Genomic DNA, 12,711 nt, shown 5'->3' on the forward strand with positions numbered 1-12,711 from the left:
AATGATATTCCACTCCACACTCTGACTGCCCGAAAACACTGTGCAATACCTACATATGTTACCAGAAATAAAAGTTCCTGGGAAGTCTTATGCAAGATTGCTGTGATTCCTTGCCAGTGGCCACGCCCCTCGCCTGCAGGCCCACAGAACCTGTTGCACCCTAAACTTGGCAGGACTATAATGCTGATGTCTGTTCTGACCATATAGCGCGAACACAACCCTAAGTATGTAAGACTGAAGCGACTTCAGTGTTTCTGCTGTGAGGAAGCAGTTTCAAAATCTTCTCTCATAGGTCTGCCTCCAAACAGAAAACCAGTATCACCTTCATAGCAGTAACAAAGTATTAACATGAAGTAGTATTGATTCATTGACTCCATGGCTGCAGTCAATAAATCAGTGACTGTCCTGAGGCCGAGTGAGTGACAGCCCTAATCTTGTTCCTGTGGTGTTAGTGGTAAGATGACCAGCTCCATTCAGTCAGATTGTCAGATCATCACCCACTTGATGATGCCTTATTGTTCAAAATGATTAAAGATTATCTTTATCATCATGTTTATCTCACCGTCATGGCCTAAAAATAGTTCTGTCTTTGAGGATGGTATTTGTCATCTGCAATGCTGGCTGATGAATCTCAGGTTGTAACAGTTTTACAGAAAGCGGTGATTGTGACTTGGAAAGAAGCCCTTAAGATGTTCACGCCCCCTCTCCTCTGTGTGTGTGTGTGTGTGTGTGTGTGTGTGTGTGAGAGAGAGAGAGAGAGAGAGAGAGAGAGAGAGAGAGAGAGAGAGAGAGAGAGAGTGTGTGTGTCTTACAGTAAACCTATAGTCTACCCACCTGAAAGTATGCAGGAGCTGTGGTTCAACTTGTGATACTATTGTTTGTGAAGGAGTGAGGGATTGCTTCATAGGTGCGAGACACACACACACACACACAAAGTTGAGTGTCACTTGTAACAGAGACAAAAAAAGAACGAGAGACAAGAGGAGGAGACAGTGACAAAGAGGTGGGTGAGAGAGAGACAGGTTGAGAGAGAGAGAGAGAGAGAGAGAGAGAGAGAGAGAGAGAGAGACGGAGGGGTTTCTAAGAGCAGCAACATTGGTGCGAACAGGGAAGCAGGCGCGCGGCACGGGGACCCGCCGGAAGCAGCAGCAGCAGTGAAGCGCGAGCTGGGCACAGACAGACAACACCGGGAGCACGAGCGACACAGAGGCGGTCAGCGGGGCGGAGTGGAGGAGGCACCTGCACCGCGACTCATTCTCCCTCGCTCTCCCCCGTCTTCCCCCTCTCTCCGTCTCTCTCGGCTCTCGCTCCTTCCCCGTCGGACAACCGCTTCCTCGTTAAGATGGCTGACCCGAGCAGCGACGGAGAGGTACCGGAGAGCGCGCGCGGCTTCGCCCGCCAGGGAGCCCTCCGCCAGAAGAATGTGCACGAGGTGAAGAACCACAAGTTCATCGCGCGCTTCTTCAAGCAGCCCACCTTCTGCAGCCACTGCACAGACTTCATCTGGTGAGTGAGTGCTGTGCGCGCGTGTGCATGCGTGCGTGCGTGCGTGCGTGTGTGTGTATATGTGTGTGCGTGGGAGACAGAGACAGAGAGAGAGAGTGACTGCAGGACACAGGTGATTCACTTGCTGCTGCGGGTGTCTCTGGCCTCCACACACACATATTGTATTCAGACACCGCAGTGTTTCATTAAGTGCTGTTGATCAGGGCGCTGCGTTGCGCCATTCCCCAGTTTTACACAATGCGACAGTAACACGGGCCTGTGGGATGGATGTGTGTCGGCAGCCGCAGAGCAGTCGTTGCTCGGTGTTTACCGCATCGACCAGCCATCTATCTCCGTGAACCGGAGATCTGGTGGAGGAATGCAGCTACACACAGGGCCCCCACTGTTGCTGCTGCAGCTGTGTGTGTGTGTGTGTGTGTGTGTGTGTGTGTGTGTGTGTGTGTGTGTGTGTGTGTGTGTGTGTGTGTGTGTGTAGGTGGTAACTGTAGGCGTCAATGTGTGTGCGTGTGTGTGTGTGCATGTGTTTGGATGTGTGTGTCACATGACTTGTTGGTATGTCTGTGTTGCAAATGTACAAATCTCTCATCCCTGTCTTGTTGTGTCCTGCAGGGGCTTTGGGAAGCAGGGATTCCAGTGCCAAGGTAAGAGCAGTGGCTCATTCACAAATCTCCCCGCTACATATGGCTGTGGGTGTGTGGAAGGATGTTCACCGTCTGCAGGGCTGTTGCTGTGTTTGTGTTTGTGCTGTGTGTTTAGAGCTGCAGGGCTACATTAACTTAGACCTGCTGGGCAATTGTTGAGGCCTCGTTGGCGCTGTGGGAGATGGTAGTCAGACTCAAAGGTGGTGGCTCGCAATGAAAGCGAGACGGCTCTGACGAGACCAGCAGCAGAGCGTAAGATGTAAGAGCGAGACGACCCGAAGAGACTGGTGAAAGGTGAGAAGTCTGGGTCAGTTTAGCTAAGAGGAGATGTGGCCGAGACAGACGAGGAAACCGGTTTTCACTGTCTTATTCACCCCCTGTCGTTGAGGACAACAGCTGACTGATATACAAAATGTGAGGTGGGAGGGTGCTGGGTGTGTGTATGTCTCTGAAAGGGTCTAGGCATGGTTCTTCTCAGCGAAATGAAAACACAACCCAGTCAAGTGCGGTTTTCATACGGTCATTGAAAACCGGGAGAAGACAATATATGTGTTTCTGGAAAAAATCATGGAAAACCAAAGCAGCATAAACTCTTAAAAGATTGATTGACCAATGAATTGACCAATTATTTGGCTACCATTGTGGTGACAGTTGAGGATTTCCATTGAGTGTTTGGTTTGGTGAAGAAGGGTTAGGCACTCATTTGCTCTCAAGAGGCTCACATAGTATTTGAAATATAGACCAACTTTCACAGCATGTATAGTGTTAAAAAAAAAAAAAAAAAAAAAACACCCTCTCTGTGGCAGCTCCAAAAATAGTTTCTTGCGGTCATAGAAATTAATCTGAACATTGCGCAGCAGTCATGGAAAAGTCACAGAAAAGCACTGATATGAACCCTGATAGTAATGCCATAATCAGAGACTGTACAAATCAAATGCATGTTAGTGCATTGAGTGTTACTGTTTCACTTCCTCCTCTTGATAGATCTATCTTGGACACCCACCCTGCTTGTCTGGTTACTATCACATGATATGTCGTGTGCACTGAAGGAGCAAAATTACCAAAGTTCCCTATAGTTCTGTAATTTTACACTTGGTTAGTAGTTGAGTGGCTGTTGTGTTAGATAGATGTACTTTAAGTGTTAGGTGGTGTAGTTTAAGTGCTGGTGTACAACTCCCATCTCTTGAGATTAGCGAGTTGTTGACAGTTTTACTGGTGATACAGGAAATGCACTGTGGGTAGAGAAAATTAACCCTTTAGTTTATGTGTGTGTAAGTCAGAGCACTTGCACAATCGTGGGCTTGTGTATGGCAAATAGCTCTAAACTGATTATGCATATACAGGACACACACACACAATACATAAATGTTTCTGGCACAGATAAAGGAAATTGAATTTGTGGGGTTGGTGGGTAGATGGTGGGTAGATGTGATTGATGCTTTTACAGTTGTGTTCAACTTTGAAAAGGCAATATATAGAAACGTAAAAACGCATTGCTTCCTTACCGCACCACAAGAAAACTGATCTATATTCATTCTCATATTATTAGACAGTGAGTCTTAGTCTGCCTCAAAGCTGTTTTGCGATGCCTCAAAAGAAGGTCTATTTTCATACTGAAGCTATAAAAAGCTTAATGTCAATCACAAACCAGGAATCAAAGGCGTCTTCACCCTAAGTTCATCATAGTTAGAAGATGGTGGAGAGTTTTCACTGTGTGTGTGTGTGTGTGTGTGTGTGTGTGTGTGTGTGTGTGTGTGTGTGTGTGTGTGTGTGTGTGTGTGTGTGTGTTTCAGGCTGCCATCAAGAGTACATACATGTATAATATATACATAAACATAACTAGATTTCCTTTTCTCAAATTTCTTTGTTGTATATTTTACCAGAGACTGAGAGAATGCGGGAAAATAATAAATGAAACAGGAAGGAACGGAGAAATGAGAGGTTGTGAACAGTGGTGAGTCTTGAGAGGAGTGAGGAACTAGGGAAAAGGGTGTAGATAGATTTTGCCCGCAAGACATGTGTTCACACACGCACACACATACACGCACGCACACACAGATAGTCAGCATTCTCTCTTCAGGGTCAGGTGGAATGTTAGACATCTGGTGTAGACTTGTTCTGACATGCAGGAAGTGTGTGTGTGTGAGTAAGAGAGAGAGAGTGTGTGAAGACTTATGTGTCTTTGCATGACAAAGATGTATGCTGTCCATCATGGGTGTGCTTAATACCTGTTCTGCAGGTAGAGGTTTCCCACCTTTCTACCTTCACTTCTTCTTTACCAATGTGTGTTTGCATTTGTTTGTGCCTGCCTCTGTGTGTGTGTGTGTGTGTGTGTGTGTGTGTGTGTGTTTGTGTGTGTTTGTGTGTGTGTTTGTGTACGCTGGTAGCAAAAAAGAGGAAGTACCCCTTTTTATCATTTCCTGCCAGAGAAAGATCCAGATGTCTGATCAGTGTTTGGACTGACTGTTGTAAGGTTGTTTGCTTTTGGCCAAGTTCAAATTTCACAAGAAATCTTTCAAAAGATTTTCCAAATAGAGAAATCCACAATTGCTTATGCAAAGTGGAACAAAAAATATTTATATATTGGTTACAAAATATTGCTGGCAGAATAGATTATAATGGAAAGGGGTGCTTAATTAATAAAGAGGACATAAGGAGGTTTTAAAGATTAGAGTGAAACAGTTGTCATAGTAGCTGTTGGGACAGTCACCCATCTGCTTTGCCTCGAAAAGTTGTCTTATGTTGTAACATAAAAAATCAATCTATCTGCTAATTCTGAAAGACAGACTTCCACAAGATACTTTTCAGTCCTGTCTCATTTAGGACCGTAGTGGACGGTTCTGATAGCACAGAAAGCAATATGGAAAGAGAAATTAAAAAGGATCTAAATCCATTCATAGCCACAGTGGTGATTTCCCAGAAATGGTGGCCACTGCATACTGCGCACTATTTTTAGTATAAAAAATGGTGGCCAGAGGACATTTCAAAATACTGTTGGGCAGAGTAGACACAGTATTTGCGTAGCAGTAGCAGTAGCAGTAGCATTTTGGGACTTTAGTATACAGGTGAAAGTGGCAAGAGAGAGCAGAGATATGGAGAAAGAGAGGAATAGTATATGACAATTGTCCGCTGCCTCTTTTGACTCTAGTGCATTGAGGGGATACAGTCTTTGGTGTAGATGAAAGCTGCTACATTGCCTCTGTTGTGTTTGCATTGTGCTACATCCCATGTACGTGTTCATCCTAATATAAATCAGTGAGACAAAGAAAAATGATGTTTCTATTGGCTGTGTTACGGAGTGGTCACCCTCTTAAAAAAAAAGCAACTGGAATACTTCATTTAAAACAGATGTGTGGTACATTTTTCAAAATGACAGACAATCAGCAACATCAAACAACCAAAAAATTATTATAACCTCCTCTACAAATGTCTGGCTGTAGTTTATGGCTGTAGCTCACTGTATTTTGTTTGAGTGAAGTATGCTCCTGACATTGATTGTATTTTTTCCAGAGTGGTTGTGAATTGCTCATGGCGTACTCTCTCACAAGTTAAAGCTGAGTTTGAATATTTTTCAGCTCAGGCTGTGTTAATATTTTGATTCCCATCATTAGTAAGCGTACATAGCACAACCTTACTGCTTGCCTCAGGGATGAGAAACTCACTGCTCTGCTGTAGCTTCTTGTTAGTCCTCAACATGATCCAACGGGACCGTTGTTTGTAGGCTCTTTGACAGTATAGTCAAATGTGTCTTAAAATTGCCCCCTCCCACCCCCCCATGCTTTTCAACAGATGTTATTTAGCATTTATGAAAATAGATTTTTCTATCACATCCTCTAAGCTACGTCACCTACAGCTTTTGAAGCCGCTCCCTGGGGTGTTCTGTGGAAGTTCATCGATGTTTGGGATGTACCGGGGCTGTTGTAAAAATTACGTCCCAACATAGTAATGAGTAGTCAGAACAAATCAAACTGACACATGCCACTGTTAGTTTCCTGTTTCAAAAAGGACATTTATAATGGTTTTTGAGAGCCTAAAAATGTTTTTCCTACTGGATTGTGTTGGGCTTGCAAGAAGCTGCAGCAAAGTGGAAAGTTTACTGTCCCTAAAGCTAGCAGTGAGGTTGTGTTAATACAGCCTGGGTAGAAAAAAATGATGAACCTATCTTTTTAAGTTGGCAAAATTGACAATGAACATCTAATTACTGAAGCAGAGAAGTATAAGTATTTTTTGATCACTCGACAGGCTTGCAGAAATACCAAAACTATAGGCCAACTCATATGACAGTGCAGACATTCTTCCTCTTTTGTTCCTAATGGTTGTAAACTGTTACACCCCTAAAAAAAACACCACAGTTTCCATTATTCTCTATACTTTGTCTTATTGCAAAAATATCTTCTTCATTTAGAGATTTGGGAAAACTCTACTTAGACTATTTAAAACAAACAAAAAACACTTTCGGTATATTCATTCATTTATCTGCTCAGTGTGTGGTTAGATGGCTCGTACAGGGGGGTGTATGGCATTTTTGGGGTATATTGTGTATTGAACAACTGTTTTTTTTTTGTTTGTTTGTTTGTTTGTTTTACATCCCTTATTAAATAGTCACAATGGCACAACACTGATGGAGATGCAACATAATGTAAGTCGTGCCATTAGACCAGTGAACCAGCAAGGTGACAGAGCAGTAGCTGATGTTCACAGTGGCTGGTTGCACAGCTGTCACTTCCCAAAGTTGACTAGACTTCAAGATTTAAAAAAAAAAAAAAAAAAAGTTTTATTAAACATTTTTGGTTCCTCCTCGTAGGCAAAGGACATAATCGGTTTTCTCTTTGACTCCTATGGCCATGTTGTTCACACCATGGAATATGAATGATAAAATGTTGCAGACATAGTGCAGATAAGACCAGAATCCTAATTTCTGCAGCCGCTTATACACTTACTGCATCCTCCATAAACCCTAATGGCTCAAAGAGGAAACCATTTCCCTTCATAGATAAGCGCAGTGCTGCACAGCTCCATTAACATTACTTATAATTTTGTTTGGTATTTCTTAAAAAAATGAGTTGAACTTCAAAAACACTTGTGTCTCTCAGCTTGAAGCAGTTTCTTCACTATTGATTGGCTCTAGGCAGTGGGTGAAATCTAATCCTGGTCATTGCTTGTTTGATAGACAATTGAAATAGTATCTTTCTTATTGATCGGGTGAGGTGCAAGCAAATGTAAGGTATTGATTACAAGACGCTTTGGTGACATAACTGTGGCTGAGAAAACAAACACATGGTGTATTTTAGAATACTCCTGCTCTCCGTGTCAGCGTGCTCTTTCAGTCCTGAATAAGAAATCAGGTTCAGCAGGCAGATCTTTTCCAAAGCCAGTAAACTGAAGATTGCAGGAGTTAGGGTGCGGAAATCTACCCAAAATGTCGCGATGTGACAAGAATGATGGTTAGAGGACCCAGTCGCAGCAAATGACAACAAATTGATGCCAGGCCTGGAGAGTGCTTGTGCTTCAGTAAGGGCTGAAGCATGTAATTTTAACACTCTTGTGTTCTTTCTTGGGGCAGCAGTAGCCTAGAGATTTGAGAAGAGGGCTTGTGACCCATATTCTTCCAGCTGGTTTAAAATCCCCTGACCAGCTCTGACAGTATGGCGGTGGAAAGTGAATGAGCAAGGCTTTTCCCTTTTTTTTCCAACAAAGGCTAGATCATATGGCCAAACCAAATATCACAATGTTTTTCACCAAATACCTCAATATTGTGCTGTTACTGTAAGGATGACTGTTGAGGCTTTCATAAGCTATTTACACAGAAAAGATTTTTGATAAACAGTCATTAGTAATGTAGATATGATGACTAAGCTGAGGCAAATAACAGAACAGCTACAACAGTGTATCGATCTCAGAAAATTGAATTCTTTTACTGTAATGCAGCTTTTAAAACCAGGAAAAGACAACACTTACGCCTTATCACGATATTCCCATATACAACCCCAGATGATGCTAATCTCATGTAAGGGCTACGAGCAGTGTGACCTTGAGCAAGGTACTTAACACCCACATCCTCAGCTACCAGCAGTAGGAGCCGGGCATTGAACTGGGCGGCTCCCGGGTATCAATGTAATTGTGTGAATGAGAAGGAAGCCGTCGCCGGAAAAAGAGCAAGCGTGGTCAGTCTTGTTCATGAGCCTAGATATTGTCTGGGATTTTGGATACTGTAATATATGGCATAAATGTTGTCTTTTCTTTGTTTTAAATGCTGCATTACAGTAAAGACACAATTTTCTGAACGTATTAGACTGTTCTAGTTATTGTATTATTTGGCTCGACCTGTTTGGTCATCATATCTAATCATTACTAATGACTGTTTTTCAAAAAATCTTGTAAATATCTCATGAAAGCACCAATAGTCACCCCTGCAGTGATTTTTTTTTTCTTTGTCCATATCGCCCAGCACTAAAGGATAGTGCTCTCTTTTGTGATTGCACAGATTACGAGTCCTCTTAATATTATTAAGGCGTGTTGATGTGCACAAACTTCCCTCTCTGTCTGTTTTGAGAAGGCCAGTCAGCAAACAAGATGGTGCAACTTCCTTGTGCCGTAGTAGCACATCTCAAATTGTCAGCACCTTCTCATCCTGTCAAATCACTGCTGGAATGTTTTTGACCGGCTCTGATTTGTTGCTAATGCTGTCCGTCAGACGAGGGGGCGGTGTCTAGACTCAAGGGCTCTGCCTGGTTGCTAGGCAACAGACCAAAGACCTCCTCAGCAGGTCAGTAGGCCCATCTTTCAGTAGTGTATGTGTGTGTGCGTGTGTGTGTGTGTGTGTGTGTGCGTGCACGTACATGCATATGGGTGACAGCTGATTTATGAACCATACCCTGAAGTGTAACTCTACCTTGTGTCGCTCCATTCTTTACAGCCAATTCTCTGTTAGTCCCATCCTCCCTCTCTTACTCTGTGTCTCTGCAAACACACAAATGAATTCTCCACCCCCTCACACTGCCTCAAACCCAGCTGTGCCCCATCCCTTCCCACACACACACACACACACACACACACACACACACCATTCTCTGACTTAGTCTCTGTCTTTCTTCTTGTGTCTTCCTTTCGCTGTAGTTCTCTCACCCTTGTTTCGTTTCTCCTCTGCAACAGTCTGCACACACAAAGATTGGCAGTTTGTCTGTTCCTTTGCTTTGTACTGTGTTACAGATGGACATTGTCTGACCATGTTCCACCCTGTGTACCATCCTCACACCTTCTGTGGAGTTAAAACACAAGCCAAAGCCACTGCAGTATCTGTGTTATCCATTGGCATTTAGAGGAAGAAAAAGAAAAGAAGGAGACCTTGGCGCACAGAAAGCGCCCGCTAAGAAAAACTACACTGGCCAGAATCTAGGTCTAGGTGTCCCCAGATGTCACCCCTCCTAAAACACACACACACACACACACATACATACATACATACTTACACATACACATGTGCATGCACACTTGGATGAACACTCACACACACGTGCATATATGTGAGCACTCTGTTGCTCAACTGCTAAAAACATGTTGAAAGTGGCACCAGTTGCCACAGAGCTTCATGAATATGTGATAAGAATGTGAATAATTAAGATTAAACCGGTCCGTAATGTCAACCTGCGTGTGCGTGTGTGTGTGTGAGAGAGAGAGAGAGAGCCTTTGGGTGGATTTGTTTTATTGTTCCTAGTTGTCCGCTGATATTTGCGGTATAATTCAGCCACTTTGGGAGAAATATGAGCTGTGAATATTTACTGCTAATTACATTATTGGGTTGTACTGTGAGTCATTAGCAGCAGTGGAAACAGTCAAAGCTTCACTAGGCAAGATTTTTATGTCAAATACGCCTGTCTGATCAGTCTAAATCACAAAGTCGGCTGCACATACAACACAATCCTCACATTCCTCAGATTGAGACAAAACAGATTCTTGTTACCCAGAGAAAATCCTGATGCCACTTATGTGTATTTGTATACCCACAAGAAGTGACGAATTGAAATTTAAGAGTGAAACACAAACTGACCTAAACAGCAGTGAGTGAGTGCTCGGTCCAGAGTAACTCACCGCCATTAGACCTTCTGCCTCTCTCATCGCTTTGATATTCTTTTATATTGCCCAACCCATGTAATCGGTTGGCCGATGTTATCGCCTGATAGCGGCCTATCACAGATATATCTATATCTATAGCTACACACACACACACAGTTAGTTTGTTTGTTAGTGTTGGAAGAGAAGGTTGACCTTCAACATTATGATTCTCAGTGGAGTGCTAAACCCCAAAATGGGCATATTCAAAAAATGTGAAAAGCTAACACATCCCAAATTTTCATGTAAAAGAGGACAAAATCCTCACATTTCACCTCTCTTTTTGGCTCAGATCACTCTAGAAAAATGCTTAGGCATTACAGCACAGAGCCTGTATCACCTGGAACAGCCATGCTCTGATTTCGTTTCTCGTTATGTTGAAAGTGAGCAAATATATTTCTAAGTGTTTTGCATTTTTCGAAGGAAAATCTACATTGGCATGCTGTTTCTGTTTTCCAATTCAGTGTCCTGTAGCTTCTCAGCTGAGCCTCACCTGTAGTCAGTAGTCGAGTTGTAAAAAAAATTCAGGGGGAGTGGTCAATTTTTTTCACTTGATGAAAAGTGGGGATGGCAGTTTTACAAGGTGGATGATTTTTGACCGTTTTTATTTCAGGGGGGATGCCATCCACCCTCATTGCCCCCTCAACTCGAGTACTGCCTGCAGTTCCTCACATGACGCTGATTGGTCCGGTTGTTCTGTGGCTTCCAGTGATGCTTAGGTTGCAGCGTGGCCACGTGATTTTTGCGAGTCAAAAGAAAATGAACTTGTGAGATTAGCTGGCTGTGTTAGGTTAGGTGTTGTATGTCTTAACAGCAAAAAACAGGACAGTGAAAAGCGTCAGTTCTTAATACTGTGCTATGTGAGTGCTGGTGAGTGGTCGTATCTCGGGGTGATGGGCGTGGCGCGGCCATGTACATTTTGAGCTCAATATTAATTGCTTGTGGTGGTGAAGAAACTGTAGAAATGCATGGACTTGATTTTGATTTGACATGTTGTGGAGACTGGAACGGGGCCGAGGGTGTGTGCTCATGTCCCACCCATAGAACCCTCGCACTTTTAAAATCGCTGCCCTGTTGTTTACATTTTTTGATGTTTAAAAAATAAACGTGCAAGAGTTTCATGTAACCAGATGGAGTCTACCAGTGTGCTGTCTCATTATTCTGTGTCATAACTCTGACAAAGCTGAATGGTGATTCACATTTGCCAGCAAGTAAAATCTTTCCCTAGCTGTCTCAGTGAAATCTATGAATTTGAAATGCTGAGACATGTTAATATGACTGCTGCACTTGATCATGATTAATTATGATTGCTTTGATTATTATTAATTATGGGTGTCAATCTTTCACTTAACAACTATTCAATTCATTAGTGCACAATTTGATTTAAGATGATCTGATTTTGATTTTAGACTATATTTCTGCTGTTTGCAGTATATCCAGTTGTCCAAATAATGGCCTGTGTAAAAGTATCCGTGTTATCATATATTGTGAGGAGGGAGAAGCTTTTATTGTGGGGCTACAGAAATTAATGTATCCGTTGTTGCACTTGGAGTTTGTGGTGAATATGGAGGTTGCCAATAAAGCAGTTGTCTAATAACTTTAAATGGTTGGTTTCTTGTCAAGTAACAGATTGGACTGAGTAACCTTTTGACCTTACCTTTACCTTACCATTAAAAAACAGTATAGCGATTTAAAAAAAAAAAAAAAAAAGACAAAAACACACACAGACACACCTCTCTTCTGAAAAGTAAGGGAAAAAATGACTGACTAAACATTTATTTTTAAAACCAACTGAAATTAATTTTACTCACTAGTTGTCTCCACTGTGCACCTCATTCAGCTGTCTTGTTTGTACAACTACATCATGCATGGCCCACTTCCTATAAATGAAATAGGCAGTAATGACAGGAGATAGGCTTAGGTGGTACCTATTTTTTTTTTTTTTTTTTTACGCCTTCATAACTTCCTTGACAGCTTAATAAATAAATAAATAAATGAATAAATAAATAAATAACAGTTAAAATAAATAAATAAATAAATGAATAAAAACAGAACTGCAGGTGATAGAAGGCACCGGATCATGTATGACATTTTCTAGCCGACAATGCTGCATTCCTAATATGCACTTAGTGTACTTAGACAAGTCTGGCTGGGTTTAAATACTTATAGTAGATAGAATAATGAATAGATAACCACTGACACTTGTTGCTGCGGCGGATACCGACTCATCAGTGGGCTGAATGGAGATGATGTGCGGGTGGTGATGACAGACTGACTGCGATTGTGTTTTCTGGCTCCCCTCTATCATCAGGACTAATCCCCGAATACTCCCAAACAGGGGCAGAGGCATTTTTCTTTTTTACTTAGTCTTGTAACGTTATCGCTGCCACTTGCAGTCACTATGTTTCTTAGCTCAGTTCCTCTAGTGGCACTACAACATCACCTCAGTACAGCA

General features: G+C 42.4%; 1 protein-coding gene across 2 annotated transcripts in view; it reads left to right on the forward strand.

The window, feature by feature from the left end:
* Positions 1-1,013: 1,013 nt before the first annotated feature.
* LOC115358428 (protein kinase C beta type-like) overlaps positions 1,014-12,711 on the forward strand; it is a 30,682-nt gene continuing 18,984 nt past the window's right edge. Inside the window, exons 1-2 of one of the 2 annotated variants that reach the window (XM_030050419.1) lie at positions 1,014-1,506; positions 2,116-2,147. In XM_030050419.1, the coding sequence (XP_029906279.1) occupies positions 1,343-1,506; positions 2,116-2,147 (196 nt within the window). In that variant the 5' untranslated portion in view covers positions 1,014-1,342. The remainder of the gene's footprint in view (positions 1,507-2,115; positions 2,148-12,711) is intronic. The other variant, XM_030050410.1, reaches the window with a different exon arrangement.

The sequence above is a fragment of the Myripristis murdjan genome, chromosome 1, assembly GCF_902150065.1.
Source record: "Myripristis murdjan chromosome 1, fMyrMur1.1, whole genome shotgun sequence".
Classification (NCBI taxonomy): domain Eukaryota; kingdom Metazoa; phylum Chordata; class Actinopteri; order Holocentriformes; family Holocentridae; genus Myripristis; species Myripristis murdjan.